General features: G+C 36.8%; 1 protein-coding gene across 2 annotated transcripts in view; it reads right to left on the bottom strand.

The window, feature by feature from the left end:
• The window catches only part of LOC108688878 (zinc finger protein castor homolog 1-like), a 97,969-nt gene that overhangs the window by 44,868 nt on the left and 31,371 nt on the right, over positions 1 to 21,730 (bottom strand). The window contains exons 2-4 of one of the 2 annotated variants that reach the window (XM_018195406.1): positions 12,453 to 12,520; positions 10,616 to 11,064; positions 9,848 to 10,142 (exon numbers count right to left, since the gene is read on the bottom strand). In XM_018195406.1, the coding sequence (XP_018050895.1) occupies positions 9,848 to 10,142; positions 10,616 to 11,064; positions 12,453 to 12,483 (775 nt within the window). In that variant the 5' untranslated portion in view covers positions 12,484 to 12,520. The remainder of the gene's footprint in view (positions 1 to 9,847; positions 10,143 to 10,615; positions 11,065 to 12,452; positions 12,521 to 21,730) is intronic. The other variant, XM_018195407.1, reaches the window with a different exon arrangement.

Here is a 21,730-nt window from a genome sequence, read left to right on the forward strand (position 1 = left end):
TAGAAGTTCATTAAGATCGCCAATGCCACAGGCACTGTATTAGGTTGGACAAACTGGTTTTCGCGGATGTTTTCTCTCGCCTGCATCATCCAACGCAACGGGCTCGGATAAAAGGCTCCTGAGATTCGGCATGGCCCTTAACCCTTTATTTGGCAAAGTCGCCCTGGAGCAATGCGATTTCTCTCTAAATCTTTCGTAAGAGTCGGCAATATTTCGCTCGCTACATATACGTGTTTATTTGTGCCCATTGTGAAAAAAATTCTTTTATATTTCACCTTGTTTTATTATTAATTACGTATTATAAAAAGAATATAAAAAGTTGAAATCTATACTATTTTATTTTTAGATTTAGATTTAAAGAGATTTAAGCAATGAAAAAATATCCAAATTGAAATAGATAGAAACAGTCGATAATGAGGCTATTAAAAGAATAATCATGTTAAACGGGAAGGCATTGATTTAAATATAAACGATCTCCAACTCGTTCACCGCAGCGATCGATTCTAAAATCGACTTGTAGGCCGTTAATTTGGCAATTGGCTGTAAATACTTGGCAGAGAAACGACGAACTTTTGCACGACTGCCAAACAAATATCGGTGATGAGCGAATTGATTGACGGAGAAACAAACGAAAAGCTGAAAGAAGAAAAAAAGATACGTTGTCGAGAATGCATGTTGGAATAAATGTGAAATGCTGATAGCGTTTCTTTCTTGGACTGTACCAGCCATGTGTTTTCGGGTATCCGTACTCCCATGAGATAATCTGCTCTTATTTTCTCGTTTGTTCGTCACAGTCTTTTCACGAGCAGAACTCTTCTCAAGATCAAGCTCTGAAATCAAAAAAATATCCAACGCAAAGGATGCGAAGGGTTATCATCGACGCCCTCTCATGTCCTCGAGCATTCCCGTCACGAATTTCTTACAGACAAACGTACTTTACCTCCGCTTTCTTTCATCTTCTTTCACGATTCGTCCAATCTGGATTATTGCGTGGATAATTAAGATCAAATTGAACTCGTGTAATTGCAAATATACTTAATACTTACAGTCAGAGATAATTAATAAGCATTTTTAATTGTGACAAATAAAACCGATTTGATAGTTCGAAATCAAGAAACGAAGAGGGCAACGTCACGTTGATCATGAAAAGGAAGAAGACGACGGCTACGACGAAGACGATGACGACGACAACAGCAACAACGAAGGAGATCCTCCTCGGCTAGGAATGCCTCCTGATGGATTGGTCATCCGTGATTAATTTGACAAGCTGACTTTCTGGTTTTCGGAGACTGACAAGGGGCCCACGAGATCTCAGCGCCCGTGAAGCCTAATGGGCCTTCTCAGCCACGCTGCAGCCTTCTCTTTCTCTCTCCTTCTCTTTTTCTTTCTCTGGCTTTCCCTATCTTAACGCACGCATCGACGAAACTGAGAGATGGGAGTGTTTGAAAAATTAATCAAGCTCACGGAGTCTCCGTGGAAATACTAATGAAAGGTCGCCCTTTTCATTCGATTATTGACACCGTGAGCGAGGAGAGCAAAGAAGTGCCGCGAATAAGGGGGCAAAACAAGAATTCTCTTTTAGTCATCTTTGAAATAATAATTTTGACATACAATCGATAAGTTCAGAAAAATTTAAAGAAAAACTGAATCGCGTGCATATAATATTAAAATAAATGACTATATAATTTGAGTCTCAAAAATTAAAATGCCAAATATGTTCTTTAAAATTAAAATATGTAAATTTTTTAACGATGACTAATCACATTAATCCTCCCAAGCTGACATCAAAATCTGTAACACAGTTATTGACGCTAAGTCTGCGAGACCCATTTAATTTATGTTGACTAAAAGGCACTAATTAATTTCAAAGAAAATGACATAACTCATATAAAAAACATGTGTATACGTGAATACAAAGTTTTAATAACAATTTAAATTTGCATATGAAACATAAAGAATATAATTGAATGGAATTAACAGACCCACATCAGTTCCAGGATCAATTTTTTAAATAAAGATGCTTAAATTGAATAAAAATACTAAAAATCGCGGACTTATAAGAGGAAAGCAGATTTTCATAAATACGGAATTTCTCTGAAGTTCGAGTATAACGGAGGCTAATCCTGGGTATATGCGCGCGCGAAACCGGTACTCGTAAAAATAAAATTATCGAGGATGCGATGAGACGACAAAGTATCCGCTGGATCCCAATCTATTGATTCGACGAGAACTACTTGTCGCCGCGTTGCGTCGGCAAGGATGGCACAAAGAGATGGCCGTAAAAGTCGCACCTCGGTATGGCGTGAGTAGATGCACAGAGAAATAAAGTAATAAAGCGATCGCTGCACTTACACCGCGAGATTCTTCGCGCCGGGTCATACTGTCGAGGAAAGCAACATTTCGAAAAAGAGGACGTAACTAAAAGCATTTAGTGCTATTTATGCTAAAAATGTCGCGAAAATTTTATCGAGAAGCACAATTTTCAATTACCTGCACGAAAACAATAAATCGTAATAAAATTAACAAGATAAACTTAAGTAAATTTTGTTGAAAGTAATAGAATTTCTGGTTATTATAATTAAAAAATTTGATATTTCAAAGTTATATTATTACCAAAATTCATCAACCAAATGTGGCTGATTCAATAATTAGAATATATGCCAAGTTTGTCTACATTATTTTAATTAAAATTATGGATCGTTCATATTTCATTAAATAAATCTATAATAATTATTATAAGACATATTTTAGACTAATTCAACCAATTTTTTTCAATGTGTGATAAATATTACAATTTATTAAATATCATTAATTATAATACAGGTTATTTGGAGCACATATATTTAATATTTTCCGTCATATTCATATTCTGTCTTTTAATTCTCTCTTTTAATTTAAAATTAAATTAAAATGTAAAATTTAATAGACTATATATATATATATATATATATATACACTATACATTTTTGTTCATTTTTCTTTTTGCTAGTTTAAATATCTATCTATAAATAGTATATCATTTTACAATTCCACGCATATTTATATTTGGAAGAGTGAAACGTTAGATAATTTATTTATTAAAAAATTTATTTATTAAAGACCTCCGGTAAGAAAATGATAATTAAGATACCGTTGAAAAGCGTAATATTGTACGGTATTTGTCGTCGGTTTGTTCGGAGTGTCTATAAGAAAGAAAGAGGAACGCACTCGAGATAGTTACGCGTTAAACAGCAATGGCACAAGAAGAAGAAGCGAGTTCCGGGTTGACAGTCGTTGGACGAGGACGAGAAACACGGGAAACGGCAAGAGATCGACGTAGAGCTGGAATTAAACAAATAATCTTCGGCGAGCGGGGAATCCGTTAAGGCACGAAAGTACGGTCGGTAAAAGGAACCTATTGAATTCTAAATTTAAACGAATGTCCAAGTGTCAGCGAACTGACGGACAAAATAAACAAGATGCCGCAAGGAGTAGAGGAAAAAGAATAAGCAAGAGAACGCTCGCGGAGAATGAACGAGAATGGGAAAGAATTTTACAGAAGATGTATAATATCCTAATCTGACTTTTCCGTTTGATCTTGGTGTTAGTTTTACCAAAGAATAAAATCGTAAATTCATCACGTTTTCAATTAAAATATTTCTCTTAAAAATTAAATAATACTTCTATTAGTGTAGATTAATGAAACTTCGGTTTGAATCTCGGTTTCATTTATTCTTTTTCCTTTTCTAATTCTTAGAACTAGAAAAAGATAAAAAATAAATTAAATCAAGGTTAAATAAAAATGTTAATTTACATTAATAGAAAAGAACATTCATTTTTTTTTAATCTGGATTATGCTAAATCGTTTTTTGTAAGTAAAGTCACATCGTGAACAATTTTGTTTCCAATAAAAATCAAGTGAAAAAAGAAAATATAAGCAATGATAAGTGAGAAATAAGACCATCATATGAATAAATCAACTAAGTAAGAATAAGAGTCAATTATGATTAAAGTTAAGTGTTGGAATAATAATTCTATTTATAATTTAAATATAAGAGGAAAATATAAGTTTAATATTTGCAATTTAATATTTTTAAAAGTATTTTGTAAAATTTTATAAATAAGAAGTGAACGAATTATTGATTTATTATTTAAATTATATTTCCTTTTTCACTTTTATTATTATTGTCATAAAACAGGATTAATGTAAAATATTATGGGATAAATAGACAGTAAATATAAAATTTTCATGAATCAAAGTCCAGAAATTTATTTTAATGGACCTCGAAATATTAATTAAAACCTAAATTTTTGTTCTTGTATATACATACGTTCGGAAAGAAATTATATTTATATAATGAACAATTTGAAGAACATGAAGAATGAATAATTTTTTACATTTAATTTTCCCTAGACATGTTTTATTTTTATAAAAAAAAATCTCTTCAATTTTTAATCAATTTTTTATTTTATTTTTATAATTTTTTGAAATACTTTTTATTTTTTGAATACAGACTGTTTTAAACTACAAAAATTATAAAAATATTATTACAAAAATATCCTGTATCACAATAACACTTTGTCGGCAACGATCCGAGATAATTTCGCAAAAACATCCAGCCTCGCGGATAATAACTACTCATAATCGGCGGTTTAACTTGATTACCGTTCTATGCTTCCCTACTCGTCGATGCCATCATGTTAAAGTTCATCGATACGTCAATTTATAATCACGGAGAAAAATTCTGAATCTTCGCAAATAATCGACTCATGACGCAGACAAGCTCGTTAACGATTCCAATTGCGATGATGCGATCGTTGAAAAAAAAAGAGACAGAAGTTCGAGAGATACATAGAATCGTCGCAAACGCAGGCTACTGCAAGGACTGTACCGCGTCCAACATCAATAGAACGTCCCGCTCTTGCCGCCGCTCTCTGACTCAGAATTTAATTGGAGAACAAAAAAGCTGAGGAGATCCAATTGACCCGGAAGCAGACATCAACGTCATACGGATTACGACAAGATAGTTGTATAAATGATATTAGAAAAATTCGAGTTTTTTAGGAAATTAATCATAGGAAAGAAGAAATTCAAATAACCGTCGATTGCTCGTTTTGTTATGTAAATAAACAGCATTCCAACTCTCACAGAACGTTAATCTAGCTTTACTCTTTGACGTCGCGAAAAAATTTCAATCGAGGAAAATACCGGCTATGAAATATATCCGGAGGATGAACGACAAGAGTATGAAAAAAAAAGGAAAACGAAAAAAGAGAAAAGGATGCGATCAAAAGGGAGAGAGGTATTGACGACGGATATGATGATGATGAAAAACAAGGCACTTTCAAGAATCGATAGAGAAAACGCGACTCGTTGCGAAGCCGCGTAAAAGAGGAAAAGATAAAGAGAAGTGGAGGATGAGAATAGGGCCCCGCGGGGTTTCAAAGGGGAGGGGAGGGGGGGGGCTCATCGCCGTGACAGCACGTGTGTAGCAGAAGCGAACTCGGGGCCCCAGTTCGGTCCGTGGCTCGTAAAGCCTTTCATAAAAGCTTTCATAAAACGTTTCACGATCTCGTCGCACCGAGAGAATTCAGCGACGATCAACGTCTCGCAAGATTCGTCGATCTTTCTCTGTACCTTCTTCTTCTTCTTCCTCCAATCTGCTTAGCAGAAAATATTGTTCGCCAAATGCGAGATATACATTTCGCGCATTATCGTGAATATCTGATAAAACAAGAAATTGTGAAAAACATTGCGTAGCATAAATCATTTAGAAAGCCTAAGAATAAGAATAAAAGTCTAAGATAACAGCTAACGTAACCTGTTTTTCTGGTACTATTTTCCTTTTCTTACTCTTTTCCTGTTTTCTACTTGCATAAATTTCATCGAAATACATCACAAATTCTCGATTCAACGACTGGATTCAACCACCAGAGATCCTTAATGCCTCTCGTCAACCAAAAAGGGGACTCTTTGTTCGTATTCCAAGGAGGAAGCTCCGATTTCGATCTCGCAACGATTCGTCCTCGGGGACCATCATACCTAACTCATATATACGTACCAGAGCGAGATACATAAAAGCTCGTAACCAGGTTGATCCAGATCCCCCCGCCGCTTCCCTCTCTTTAATACCATCGATTCCATTCCTACCAACGTCTCGAATTAAACCCGGCTAGTAGATACGATAAATTCGTTGAATAGCAGTCGAGTTAGCTGGCTTTTTGAATCCGGTGTTTCTTAACGAAGGGTTCGCAGCGGCCGAACCTTCTTCTCAGATTAGAAGAAGGTTTGCTTTTCGAAACGGAATCTTTTCGTCAAGAATTCTTTTTTTGAAGAGATTTGTAACGTGCGAGATTTAGAAACAACTGGACAGTTTCGGACTCCAGAATTCTTTTTCTTTTTTCTTAGGACACGTGTGTGTCTTTTCAAGTAGATAATCATCCGATATAACGTCAATTACTTTTTAAACCTCGCTAAATTGAACGATTATCTATACGTGAAGAGAAAGAGATGATCCCATCGATCGGTTGGTCCAAGCCGATTTCGAACATGGAACGGATTTTCTCGCCCGACGGGTGGGATTCGATGATCATTCTTCCGACTCAGCGCTGTGGACGGATATCGTTAAAAAACGTAATCGAGCCGGGGAGGAATCGTGTGCTATCAGTTAATGAATCTGGCCCCGTGCGACGGAACGACGCCCGGGGGTCCCGGGGAGGAGACCCTGTCTCGAGAGTCTTCGCGGGCCCTGACAATGGCGAGGCGTCCAATGAATTTCGAAAAGGACAAAAATAAAAAATGATCCTGCGTGCTCGCGCTCACGCTCGCGAGAGAGGAAGTGGACGGAGAAAGAGGAAAGGAGTCCTCCCTTCTCCCTCCTTCTATCTGGTCCTTCCAGCGTCTGCTGCGTGCCTGCCCGTTGTCCGTCCGACTGTCCGTCTTCTCTTTTCATCCTTACTACCTTTTATCCGGGTGGAATGATTAATGGGTTCACGGAGGCATCGCGGTATCCTCCCTCTTCACCTCTCATCGGACCCCACCCTTTGATCCTACTGAAGTATCCCATCTCTCTCTTCCACTCGGCGCACATAGGTGAGTTTTCTGCTTTTCTTCGCGTCAGATTATTGCTCCCCCGTTTGCTCAGTATGGCGATTGTACGACACTGATACACACCTTTTCTGTGCCCTCGTTGTGTCACATTAATATCGCGGCGCCATGAAATGGAGCGATTAACCGAATGGAGAATCTGACAGAGAATTAATATTTGATAGATCCAACAGTATCATAACAAAAGTTTGAAAACATAGGATATAAGTTATGCACAGAAAGAATGATTTTAATAAAGTATTTAAAAATTTAGATAGATACAAATCTGAAAATTTCGTTGGATCATCAAAATAATTACGTAGGAAATTCTCCTTACAAAAATTTAATACTGGAAGGAAGTGATTAATTATTTATATTTTTGAGTATTAAAAAGGTTTTTGCTCAGTGTTTTTAATATTTAAAATAAATATTTCCAGTATTAAGTTAGATTTCTGTAAGGATCAAGCGTGACGAACAATCCTACAAAAAGTTTAGGACATTCTAACAACTAGCTATAACTAGATTAATCTAGAAATTTAGATCTGTATAAGTTTTTAAATACATCAGCAAAATTGTTCTTTCCGAATGAGCATAACTCGACTTTAAGTAACACGAAGAAAAGAGAAGCGATGTGATCTATATTATCATGTCATGTGTTCTTAATATACTCTTATAGAGTATTTTATTTCATCAGAACAAACGCGATATGATATGCAGCGTACTCTTAGAGAAACAAATACGCAACATATTTGTTTGTCAGATCAAGACGAGGTTCAAATGAGATTCTTCTAAGAACCGTCCTTCCCTTTTTTTGTCTAATGCGTCACTACTAAGATGATACTTAAAGATCTTTTACATGATAAATTACACAAATTTTTTTTGTATCAATCGCGACGATACGTCGTAAAATATCACGGTTTTTGTTCCTCGTCACCTGCATGTAGGTGGCGACCAGTTGGAGGACGCGATAATGAGAAACGAATGGAAACTCTTTACTTCGGCCTTTGTTCGTAAACATAAGATTGTAACAAATTTTACATTATTTCCATAATATTATTTCAAGTTTGTTTGGAAATGTTTATGTAGTATTATGGATTATTCTTATTAAGAATCATATATTCATACATTGTTACAGCTATCGTCAAAAAAAATCACTGAATCAAAATGAATAAATTAATTAATTGTGGTTCTATTAACATTCTATTGTATATGTCAGCATTCCATTCTTCATTTATATTATAATCAAAGTTCTGGGATATCGAAAACTATTTCGTCAAGCAAATAATGTGTGTGTTGTGTGTTTGTGTTTGTGTGTGTGTGTGTGTGTTTGTGTGTGTGTGTGTGTTTGTGTGTGTGCGTGTGTGTGTGTGCGTGTGTGTGTGTGCGCGCGTGCACGCGTGAGCAAGAGAGAGAGAAAGAATATATGAGTTAAAGCGGACTTGAGAATTCTGGACCGCAGGGAATTCTCGAGAGCGTCAACCCACGCTGGTCGTCGTATGCAACGGGAAACGATGACGTTGGCTGATCTCGAAGGCATCCATCGATCGCGGGTCGGCGGTCGACGCTTAGCGCACAGTCGGGACCGACCGACTTTATGAGTTATAAGTCGGCCATCTTGCGAGAGCCATCACATATTCACGTGCGCACATATGCGATGCACCGGCAATATGTAAGTGCCACATTCTGTTCTGGTGCACGTACAGTCCCGGCCGAAAGCCGCTGGCTCTTCATACGAGCTCCCCCCATCCTCGTGCGAGCACACATATCGCGAGAAGTTCATTCGTTTATCGCGATTCCGACTGACGTAACCGCCACTGCTCAGCAAAGGCTTCTAATTCACGTTGTATCGAACGATGATCGCGGCAGCGCGGCGCGATCAGCGGATTCCCGACAAATCGCCGGAAGAATATACGCCCACGTATTTGTCGCCATTTCATTTTTTTTCTTCGGAGTAAATTCAATGTAATTTGATCTATTAGCAGTCTGAGCAGCAGTGTTGCCGATTAGAACTCTACATTTATAAGAGTAGCGCAAATGCCATGTCTGACTGCCATGTTTGACCTAATAACTATATTCATATTAAAGAATTACTAAACGCTTATTGGACAATAGACCAATTAGAGAAATGGAGATCAAAATTAGCCAATAAGAAAACGTGGAGGGAAAGCAACCAATAAGAAATTGATTATTGGCATCAAGAAATAAAAACAAAAGATGCGTTACTTTTTTTTATAAAAATAGAACTCTATAACTGATGTTTCACTTTTTGAAGAACCATATCCGATATTATAATTGTTATTATAAATGTCCACAAATATGTTAATTATACTTCTTTCACACCTTAATAATGAGTAACAGTTTGATAATAATAATAATTATCAAAAACGCGATAACAGCGTCGATCGATAACTCTGGCGGCAAATGAGGCACGGAATTAATACCCGGCCAAATTCGATCGCGAATATCGACCAATTACGATCAATGATCAATCCTACAGCAATCTCAAATTTGCCAATTCATGCATTCTGATCCATCTAACAATTTTGTTAGATCAACGATTTTAACAATCTATTCATTCGCTATTCATATCGCTATTCGATAATGAATTTAATAAATATCCAGAATCATAATACTGATATTAATTAGAGTAATAATATGATGATGTTTAAAATAATCCTTGCAAAATGTTTAAAAATTGCTGCATTATACTTTATACATTGAGATTTTATGGATCACTTTATTCGATCGAATATAAATCGTTGAATTTTGGAGGTCACTTACCTTGAGCTTGCTGGCCAACGTTCGGGTTGAGGAACGTGGGCGGCAGTTGCCTGCTGACCGATTTCGCCAGTTCACCTCCCGCCAGCCCATAGATTGCTAGAAGTTCTTGCATCGTTGACTCTGCGTACTCCCTCATGCCTTCGAAGGGCTTCCGCTCTTCGATCTCGACTTCGCCATCGACATCGTTGCCCCGCTCATCTTCGAATTGGATATCCTGATCGTCCAAACGAGACGAGTCTGCATCCAAGACGCCGCTCCCGCTTCTATCCGATGAATCGGAGTTTGGGCTTCTCGCCTGGATTCGAGAACAAACATCTTGTTAAGGACGTGTATGTGTCATGTAATAAAAAATTAAAACATATAAAAATTTCGTAAATTGTTATTATTATGTCTAATATTTATGTAAAATTGTGTTTTGTAATACTTATTTGTGAATTTGATGAAAAAGCATTACAAATTAAATCAATCATTTTTTAAATAAAATTCTACTAAATATTTGCAAACGTTCATTATGTACTCATTTACTCATTTAAAAGTTATTTACTTAAAACTACAACAGAATATCTTTATTGCGCTACATAAATCATTATAAGCCAAATTATTTGTTTTGTTCTTTGCAGTTGATTTCGGACGTATTTATGAAATAACAAAATTTTTTTAGATTGATTTTTTTTAATCTGATTTTTTAGTTAATATTTTTAGCTAATATTTTACAACTAATATGCTCAAATGAAATCAGAAAGCAAGGATCAGTTGATCGCAACTTACTTCTGTACCGGGGGAGTAAAACTTCTGCGACCTCAGCTGCTCGAGGATGAACTTATGCCTGAGAGAGTCCGCGCTATCGTCGTCGGCCTCGGAGGACGGCGGTCTCGTAGTGACCGAGAGGTCCATCGGACTGGCCTCGTTGTTATTTAGTCTCTGCTTCGATCTTTCGTCGGCCGGCAACAACATTGTTTTCCTCTCGTACTCGAGGATCTCGCTGGAACTCTCCTCAACGACCTCCGGTTCGTCGTCGTCTCTCTCGGATTCGTCGGATATCTCCGCCATCCGGCTGCTTATGGGCTTGAAGTTTTTCCGCTTGTTCCGCGGCTTGCTCTGGATGCTGCTGGTGATCTGCAACTGGGCCTGAGCCTCGTACTGGGAGTCGCTGTCCTGATCGGCGGCGCCCCGTCGGGTCGTCGCGTAGTTGTAGACCGAGTCGGAAAGCATCTCCGCTGATGAAAGATGAAATTCATTCGATCGCTGTCTTGTTTGGATAAGCCGCTATAATCCTATCGTTCCATTTCTCAACCGACGTTAATGGCATGTGCGCAAGAACCGAGCGAATCTGATCTCAAGCTGTTTTTCGCCTCATTTTTACATCCGTTAGTCTCTCAAATAAACTCCGGTATGTCGGATGAGAATAAAGACAATCTGGATGAGCAATGTATCTCGATACTTATATTACGAAGGTAGAGGCGACAATAGTCACTAATTTCGCATAACGAATGCTTCGGCGTTTCAAGGCGATGCCGCGTAGCGCGTTTCTCGCTTCGTTTCTCATATCGCAGTTAATAGATATCAACTTTTAGCGTCAATTACAATCTCGCGAACTCGGATGCTAAATGCACAATTCTTCTCGGAACATCGATGGTGCGATGTATAAACGATAATTCCATAAAATTAATACCGCGATTCATATATTTGCAATGCGGCACTTAAGTTACTTTCACTTGTTAGACTCAAATGATCGGTCTGTGATTCATGTAGAATTATTTCTTAATGCAAATGCAGAAAATCGTTGGTTATGACAATAATAATATAGTAACGGATTCTTTCTCGAGCTCAATATTCCAAATGAGAAAGATACATTCGCTGTTGTTTAGATTATTATTATTAAAGTTATTAAAATTATTTCTAATAACTTTTAAGCATTTCATGATAAAAAGATAAATTTATTATTATTATAATGTATTTCAATGTAGAACAAATCCATATGAGAAAGATACATTCGTGCAATTGTTGCTTAAAATCTTAATGCTTTGATGACTTTTTAAAGCATCTCGTGATAAATATAAGAAATTTATTATTATATGAGTAGCCGATATATAAAAATTGCTATATCCAAAAATTAAAAAAATGAGATATTTGAATCCCTTAGCTTCTTAGTTATGAATTGAATATTTTAAAAATGTAATGAAATAATTACAAACTCTATATAAAATCAAGAGAAAAAAAGTAAATTTAATTATAAAAGAAGGTATGTTTCCAATTACTAATCTCTTGCAAGTTACAATCATCAGTCATATTTGATAAAAATAATAAACATTTTGTCAAAATTAAATAAAATCTTTCCTTTAACTGCAAAACCAGTCAAGTGCACTTTAATAAATAGAAATTATACTTTTCATGCATACACGTTGTTAACTAAAACTAAAATAAATTTTTCTTAATTAAAAAAAATGGTTTCGTTGATAGTTTGAATGAGAAAAATTATACAAGTTTTTCGCTATTGCAAAAAAAAATGTCAAGTGGAGATAACAATTTTTATCAATGGGCTATTAATATATTTTGCGTAGAACGAATCTAACATCTAATTGGCTCGAGAACGCAAGTGTTTTACCGGGGCCATATGGGCTGGTTACGGCGGACATCTCGAACCTCGCGAACCAGCCAGCTTCTCACCGCATCCTGGAAAACAAAATGCAAAATAATATTCAATTCGAATTCCGGTCAGCCTAACGTACCGATCTGCTTCTCATGTCTGTTCTGACATGTGAGAATGATTTGCGAGGAGTGGCACTGCTTTCTGATGCGTACAGATATTATACTACCTTCGGACAAAAGGGAATCATCGTTGTAAGAATCAATTTCGATTCATTACGAGGTAATTCCCGGTCGCGAAATGCACGATCAATTTAGTCGCGAATAAAATCGACGACTTGTTCTGAGTCTCGACGATACACTCACCGACGATGTTTTCGAGTCTGTACTAGATTCAAGGAGGGAGCAATGTAAAGGAATCGCGAAAACGAGGCGAAAACAAAGGCACGTCGCCGTAACAAAAGCTACAGTGATATACGAGCGCTGGTGCTGGTCTCGCTCGCGCTGCCAGTCTTGGGCGACCGACCGGGCTGGCGCGATAACGCGCGAGTGCACGACAATTCGTTTCTCGGTTATTGGAATGCAGACCTTTAAGCCCATTACACGCTGTCGTGTCGCACGGCGGCAACGGTACGCCGAAGAACAGAGAGAGAGAGAGAGAGAGAGAGAGAGAGAGAGAAAGAGAGAAGAAGAGTGACAGAAGAAAAGACATGAAGGAGAGAAGACGGTCGACGAAGAGAAAGAAAAAAAAAAATGAGAAATGAGAGAAACAATAAAAGGATGTGCAGGCGGCGTGATAAGCACATTAACGTCCGACCAATCGAAAGGGTTTATCTCAGAGGGGTTATACTCGCACTAACTGTCATTTCATGGCCTTATGGCTCTCGGGTTTGGTTCTCTCGCAATGAGAAACGGCGGAATGGAATTTCAATCCGTTGGAAAATGACTTCTTACCCCCTTCTGCCGGCATGCTCGCCGCTGCCGTTCATTGCGCGATCGTCTACATCGCACACGTATGGCCGTTTGCCTTTTTTGGCGTGGAGGTTTGACCCCGACGCGATGTCGGACCGCATCCTTCAGGAAACCCGTCGCGAGATGAGTAGCCGATGGGTAGTCGTATTCACCGCGGCGGTGTGTCTTTTATTAATATCACGTTTAATCGTGACTCATGTGGGAAGAATGGCTGTCCCAATGACGAAATTTCTTATTTAATTCTTAACTATACCTATGAAAATTATATCTAAATTCTAAAGCGTCCTGTTTAAAGTATAGAATGTGCAAGTGACAATGTTTACGGCGATATATGTATGGAGAGAACGATTTTATTAAAATATATAAAAATTTAGCTAGATACAATAAATTTTATTGATTTATTAAAATAATTATATAGGATGTTCAAACTGGTTGATACAAAAAATCGATACTTTTTGCAGCATTGTCATTATGTTTGAGTTTTCTACATCTTTATTTGGTTGTTCCATAAAATAAAATTATTTAAATTCTTAAATACTTTAGCAAAATCATTTTTTCCATAAAAAGGTTTTATGCTTACAGTTTACAAAGTAGTACTCATTTACCTCATAGTACTAATTGTACAGATGATACAACCTATCTAAAATTTTAATCTTATAATACTAATTTTATAGATGGTACCCATTTAAAATTTTAGCTTTCTAAATGACGTGTTGTTATAGTTGAAAGTTAAATTAAAATGCATCGTACAAATAGATAACAAAATTTAAACTTGGCAATTACGCAATAAGACACATCGCGATGTCATGGTCTCCGAATGATAATCGCCGATCGATCGCGAATCGCGACGAGCTAATGAGCCGAGTCGTAAATAATTAACCTTTAATAGAGAAACCATTCCAGGACTGTCGAATCGATGCGCGGATCGACGACACGCGCCGTAATTCCAACCTGTCGTGCCGATCACGGTTGATGTACGAGGGCTTTCTATTGCCTCCTCGATCAAGGCGCAAATTGTGTTGCGCATTGCTCGCACGACAGACCGCTATTCAGACCGGTAACCAACCGGTCCTCGAAAGATCAGCCTGAGCTTGCTACCGTCTCGACTGACGCTTGTCTGCAATGTCAATGAGAAAATCATCTTGAAAGACGTATATACGTACCCGTATTTGCAAAACTGAGTTTTTAATTCTAATCTTTAGAAAACAGAGAATTGTTTTTAAAATCTAGCAGATTTTCCTTAAATAAGATTTATAATTCATTATTTTTCATTATATTCTTCGTCTCAAAATATGACACTGTTTCAGCGCCATTATAGTGACTTCCTCGTTTTATAAAGATTAAATCTCAATAAATTATAATCATTGCACGAATGTATGTATTAATAATTAATATTTAATTCTCGGTAATTTTTTTAAAATTCTCTGTGCAAAATTAACGAGGCATCTACTGTAAACCCATTCAATTATAAATTGTCCATCTTGAAGAGAAAACATTTCTGATATAAATATACAATAAATAAAATATATATCGAATGCATCTATCTCATATCTCGTCGAACATAATATGTACTAAAGATAGTTAAAAAGCCGAAACATGTATATGAGATAAAAAAATTAGAAAATGATATAACAGTAGCTGTGTTCAGCAAAAGAGATAACTTTGCAACTGTTGTAAGATCCTTCACAGTACTGTCTGATTTGTAGTTGAAACCAATGTTTTCATGCCTAGTGATTTTTTTTTTAATGGAAGTAGAAAAAAGATAATAGATGTAAACATCGATCCCCATCAATGCCTGGAATTACATATCTTAGACAGCATTGTTTTAGAGATTAGTTTTTACATTTAGATCCAGTGAAAAACTAAGAGTAAGAATCAATTACATTAAACATCTTACAGTTGCAAAGCTGCTTTTTCCCCTGAATGCAGCTCATGTTTTTCTATTTTTTATTCTTATCTCATTCTAATCGTTATTTCAATTTTAATGTCGATAGAACGAAAGCAAGTATGGGCGAATTACCAGTATGCAACAGAATTCCGTCACAACATATTCCTAGCCATTGTTACTTTCACCTTGCGTCTCGGCACATCGGCCCATCGACGGATCTACAGATTTAAGCAGAAAGATCTGTGCGAATAATCGCAAGTAGGGTCGGTCGAAGTCGAGCGCGCCCTCCGATTGGCGCGAGCGCGTTAGGCGTAGCCGCGAGAATATACGCGCTGGCGGCTCAGCGACGAGCGGGGATGTTCAGTGTGTACGATCGGACGATATGTCCGAGTGCCCGCGAGGAAGGAGCGCGAGCTCCTTTTTTCGCCGGCTATACAGAAGGGATAATTAACATCTGTTACAGTACCTATAGCGCGCGGGCCGCCCCGTTTCACCCCACCATGCGGCACACGGGGCGGACCTTGAATACATTATCACCCTCTCTGTACGTGCAAGCTACACGCACGCACGCATACACATGTGCACACGTGCACCGAAATCATCGAATCGCAGTGCTCGCGATCAACCGTGAAACGAAAGAAAACTTTTATCTCCGCTCGGTCTGTTGTCCCCGCATACATTCGTCGGAGATCTAACGATCTCTCCGTTGCGAGTTGCGAATTACCCTTAATGGCTTAGTATACCAATACGATTAGGTCATTCGTGTCCTGAGCGTTTCTTTTTTTTGAATGGAACATGGGCGTATCCTCCTGGAGTTTCAGTCAGAGAATGGAATGGAAGGGCAAAAATTTATACACAAAACTTATTAAAATAAACAAATGTATTCATAGTCGGTTTTCATATTTAAGATTATCTTAAGTACAATTTTCAGACACCAATCAGAAAGCATTAACATTTTAAGATATTAATTAAGACGATCATAAAATAAAAACCGTTTATAAATCAACTACAGTGTTTTAAAACCGCAAATGTGAATACAAAATGAATACACTGAGTAATGAAAGCTAATGGTCTAAGCTAGATTTTAGTTTGAAAATAATTATTAAAATACTTAAATATTAAAGTCAATCTTTGAGAATTTTCAGTGAACTTTCTTATGAATAACACATGAGCTACACATTTGACAATGTTTAACTTTTCATCGTAAAAATGATTTTCATAATTTGTTTTTCCTTGCCAAAATTTAGAAGATCACACTCACCGTACCAGAAACATTTAACTAAATAATGTCTTTAAGGTCACAAAAAATGTAAGTAAGACATAAGCAGTAAGCAATTGGCCAATCACAATGTAAAACGTAAGGCAACAATATAAGCAGTAGTAAATCGATTTGATTATCTATTATTTACATCTCACTGTTTACATTTTTTGTATACTACAATCTTTATTCTTTCCGTTTTTAATACATTGCAAATATTTTTTGAAGATTTTAAAATATATATATATAATAATTACTTAATGATTTTTATATATTTGTAAAAGTTAATAAAATTAACCTGGGACCTGAACAATCCATCGTATGTAATAAATGCTCAGAAAATCATGTGTAAGAATTAAATTGAGCAGAGCTTTATCCTATCTATCCTTCCTGATGATCTCAAATGAGAAATTCATCTCATGAGTCATAGATGAGAGCTTGTCAGTAGTATTTCATTTTAAATTAAAATTTGCGAGCAAAAATTTCATCCTCTCTTTGAAAAGTTCCTTGTCCTCCCAATTCCATTGTACCGTTTGCGTCATCGCTCGACCTCACACACAATGGAAAGGTCGATATCGACAGATTTTTAAAATTCCCGAACGTTGGCCTAAATACTCGAGATGCCAGATCTGAAGTTACCAAAAGTCCGACCGAAAGAGACCGAAGGCGATGATGCGCCATTCCGGGAAATCTTCGATTTTTATTGTCTTCTTTTCTTTAGCGCGATGAACGCGGTCGTTGGTAAGCAAATTGAAATACAAAGTTAGGAGAATACGTGACAAGGAAGTTTGTTTATATTAAATGCCTGTTGAATTACTTTGCAAAACAAATTGCTCTGTGAACTCCCGGCGATGGTAATATGTATATTGAGAAGTATTTCATGTAATTATGAAAAATGCTTGCAAATAAGAACGCGTTACGCATCGGTGATACATTCGTGAGTTTAAACTGATGATCGAATCGAGAAAAAATTATGGAATGCCGGCATCATCTCACGATAATTAAGATATTTACGATTCTGTAACGTACTTTATAGACACTTTGTTTTTCTTCTCAATTCTCAAAAAAGCACATCTGCCACATATTTGCGTTACAAAAGTAATCAAAATTGCTAAAATATGAAAAAAATATTTGATTGAATTAATTGAAATTCTGATTGAAAATTGACGAATCAGAATTTTCTAGTTAAACCTATTAAATTCTAATTGAGATGACCAGAATTCTGATTGATAATTGAAATCCTGTAGCTCATCCAATTTCAATTAGATATTTTTTCAGTGTAAAAGAATTCCAGCTTCAGTTTAGGACTGTGCTTTCAAGATTGGCTGTATTTGGCGCGTAAAAATGTATTGGAAAATGTATTTTTAAAAAATTCATCATGAAGTATTATTAGGTATAAAAATCTAGCCGATATTTGGCTTAATTATTTAATAAAAAAATTTTAATGTAATATATTATGCCACGAAATTTCTTCACTTAATTCTAGCAATTTATTTTATATAAATACTATATATTAGAAGAACAAAAGGTTTAAGATTAATCAGTATCTATAAATCTCTATAAAGGAGACGCATCAAATGGAATGAGACGCCGGAACGGGTTGGGACGGGATAAAATTGTACGAGACAGCGGGTCCGTGAGAGCGGGCTACCACTCGACATAGCTCGACGCTGATGCCGATGCCAGAAGGAGGAAACAAAAAAGTCGGCGACGTAACGCGTTCGTTCGTCAAACACTCGAACGTAACGTTGCCAGGCTCCGGCGGGCTGGAGGGGCCCTCGCGGCTTCTGGAGTGCCGTGCCTGCTGCGGAATACCAGGAGATTATTCAAATTCGCCACTGACGGCTTAAAATGTATATTAATCGTCTATCTCATGCTGAGACGAACGACCGGAAACCCAGTCGCCGCCGAATAATATACCAGTGCGACTTACGTCAAACTGCTTGCATTTCCAAATATCAAGCCTTAAATCCAGAAGATATCGTGTTGTCGCATTGATGTCACCAAATCGACATTGCAATATAATTGCATATTGTTATAACAATTTGACATTAAATAGATTAAACAATTATAATTTTGTGAAAATCTGCTCATAACTATAAGATTATTATGGGACCTTATTACTCATTTAAATTTCTAGAATTTTATTTCGATGATCAATAATTTTGTAATTATTCAAAGACCTACCATTAAATTTTTACTTAGCCAAAGTCAACATACCGCGGACTCTTGAGAGAGTCAGTGACTGAGATAAAGCACGGGCTCCTCGTGCAGCTTATATTTTTTTAAATACTTTTCCGTTGTATAAGGATTACTGTAGAACTGCTTCTGCACTCTTTTGCACGTGTGTGGCACTCTACCTTGCTCCCGGACTGAGAAGCCGAGAAAGGAAGTATATAGAGAACGGGTTAGAGAGAGGGCGAGTGTGTTCATAAGATATGGTGTGAAACACGAGAGGACCGAGATTAAAGAATGAAAAACATAGAATTCTGAGAACTGGTTGAAGTCATAATATTCGTAATTTCAAGCCGCGCCTTATGGCGACCGCGTCTTCTGCGTCGTTGAAATTAATGCGAGCGGAAATAAAATTCCTGCCCCCATCGCTTCGCCGCCGCCGCGCGTCCGCGCCCTTCGTTCTCGCGCATTCTCTTGCTCGAAGTCTCCGTCCACGGTCGCGAGACAAGTGGATGGTGTGTTTAATGGTCGAGCATCATGTAAATAAATTCGGCCCTCGTCGCTGGACGGAAGGATGTTTGCTTCTAATATTTGGACTTCGCGCCGCGTCGAAAGAATCGAGGAGAGGCGACGAAGACGCGGGCGTCTCGCGTTTCGCCAACGATGTTTGGCCTACGAGGATTGCGCCACAACACAAAGACCACCTCACAAAGATCATCTTTAGAACAAATACGTAGTATTATAAATCATTTCGTTTCTCCCAGAATTCGTGCCTCCCAGAATTTCTTCTCAGATGTGAGAGAACCGGGAGCGATATCGAATGATGAAATTATGACAATTGATTATGAGAATTGAGTGCGAAGAATGAACGAGAGGAGATTGCGAGGGGATACGCTCCATTTACAAGGATTAAGATAAAGCGCGACGTTGTCTCTCTCTCTCTTCGTTTTTCCGTTCATCGGCACCTCGTTCCGTCCGGCTCTCCCGTCCGTCGTGTAAAACACGCCTCGGTCATGTCTGTGTGTGTTTTGCGCGCGCGCTGTTAAAAATAGAGCACGCAACGACTCACTAATCTGGTTAGGGCTACTTAGCGTAACTCCAACTATTTAGACCTGGATACGGTTACGGTAGTTAAGCCGCCATCGGCTCTAAGTAGAACCGGCGCGGCGACGGCGGAGACTTTTGGACCTTTAAAGGAGAGGTCTTGTCGGTTGCGCTAAAACATCTTAATAGGCGCGAGCAAGCACAAATGTGCGATTTTACGCCTGTTTCCCTCGTTTCATTCTTTTCTTTCTATCTCCTCTTTTTATCACTTCTTTCAAAATTCACAAAAACGATGTAATTACAAATAAATATTTAAAAAATCGTACTAACGCAAATCATTTTTTTTTTAATTTATGATCTTAAAATTTCTTTGAATATTTTATGTAGATAAACTATAAGTATTGTATTCTTGATAAATAAAAATTCTTGATAAATAAAATAGATCTGATTGTATTCACACTAAAGAAAGAATACGGATAATGATTCCTAAATGAATGAAATAATTTCGTTTTTGTAAATATTTAGTATTACTAGACATAATAATATAATCAACCGCAATAATTATTAAATGTATAGAAATTTTTTTAATTATATTAACTGAACATTTAAATGAAATTATTTCATTCAACATTTAACAGTTCTTATCAGACTTTTTTTGATGCAGCTTCGGAATTGTTCCCTTTACAGAAATCCAATGTAATACTGGTCAATAAAAATTATTTAATTTAAGTATTAAAAGCACTGAATAATAATACTTTCAATACTCAAAATAAGTAATTAATCATTACTTTTCTGTAATAAATTTTTATAAGGGATTGTTGAACAGTTCATTGCGAAGCCTTTTGATAATTTTATTAGGATGCTAGAATAGTTTGTATCTTAATTTAGATCTTAACAAAGCGCAGCGCATAGAATGTCGATGAAATTAAATTTGCTAATGGGCTTCTCCCACTACTGAAACTGCATGTCCAAGCAGCAGTCGACTTAATGGTAAATCTTCTTTCTTAGATGCGGGAACGTCGGAGTCATCTCGGCTTAATCGTCACGAGCTTACAACCGGAATTCTACCGGAGAGGTTTTAAGACTAATTAACGAATGAGTGCTGAATAATTAATCGATGGATGTTGACTCATATGCGAAACGCGACTAATAGCATGCTTGAACGATACATCATTCATTTGCTACAACAACATAACTAAACATAACTAAAAAATTATCATTTTTTTAGCTGCTTGAAAAAAAAGAAGTGAAACATAAATCAAAAAAGGAAAACACACTTTAAAAAGTACATATTTTTATCCCTCTGAAATAAATTATTCCATCAAAATTATATTTCAAAATTAACATTAACCTACAAAATTTCAATAATTCAATATATTGAAATCCATTTTCTGGAATACTTTGTTTTTTGAGTTGTGTCTTGTAGCGATATATTTTTTGTAAAAAATTTTCAAACTTCCGAAAATAATAAATTTCCCGAATAAAGGATTACTATTTAAATTTTTTTCTAAAAAATGTAAAGAATATATCGCATCGATAATTTGCAACATGCAATGCTCGTCTTAATCTATCTCTATATCATGCATTAAAATTTAAATGTTGATTATACTAATAACGTATAATATACTAATTACATAAATTTTTATCTATTCCAAACGGCAATATGGCTCCATTTACACGAAAGCTGTATGATTCAGAATTTCTCGACGAATATGCAACGTGTCCTCCCCTCTTGAATCATTCTAAAAACGAGATTTCGAAAATCCGTTATTTAAATAAGGCAGGAGGGACGCGACCAGCAATGGCCTGAACGATTTTATAAAATTAATAGTAAAGGGTAGGCTGCGTCGCACTCGCTATTATGCGCGTATGCAAATACGGACATAAGGGTTGGCGGAGAGGTGGGGTCCGCCATGCAGAAGAAGGAGGATATCACAGGAGGGAGGAAGGGGGGAGGGAG

The sequence above is a fragment of the Atta colombica genome, unplaced genomic scaffold (assembly GCF_001594045.1).
Source record: "Atta colombica isolate Treedump-2 unplaced genomic scaffold, Acol1.0 scaffold245, whole genome shotgun sequence".
NCBI classification, from domain to species: Eukaryota; Metazoa; Arthropoda; class Insecta; order Hymenoptera; family Formicidae; genus Atta; species Atta colombica.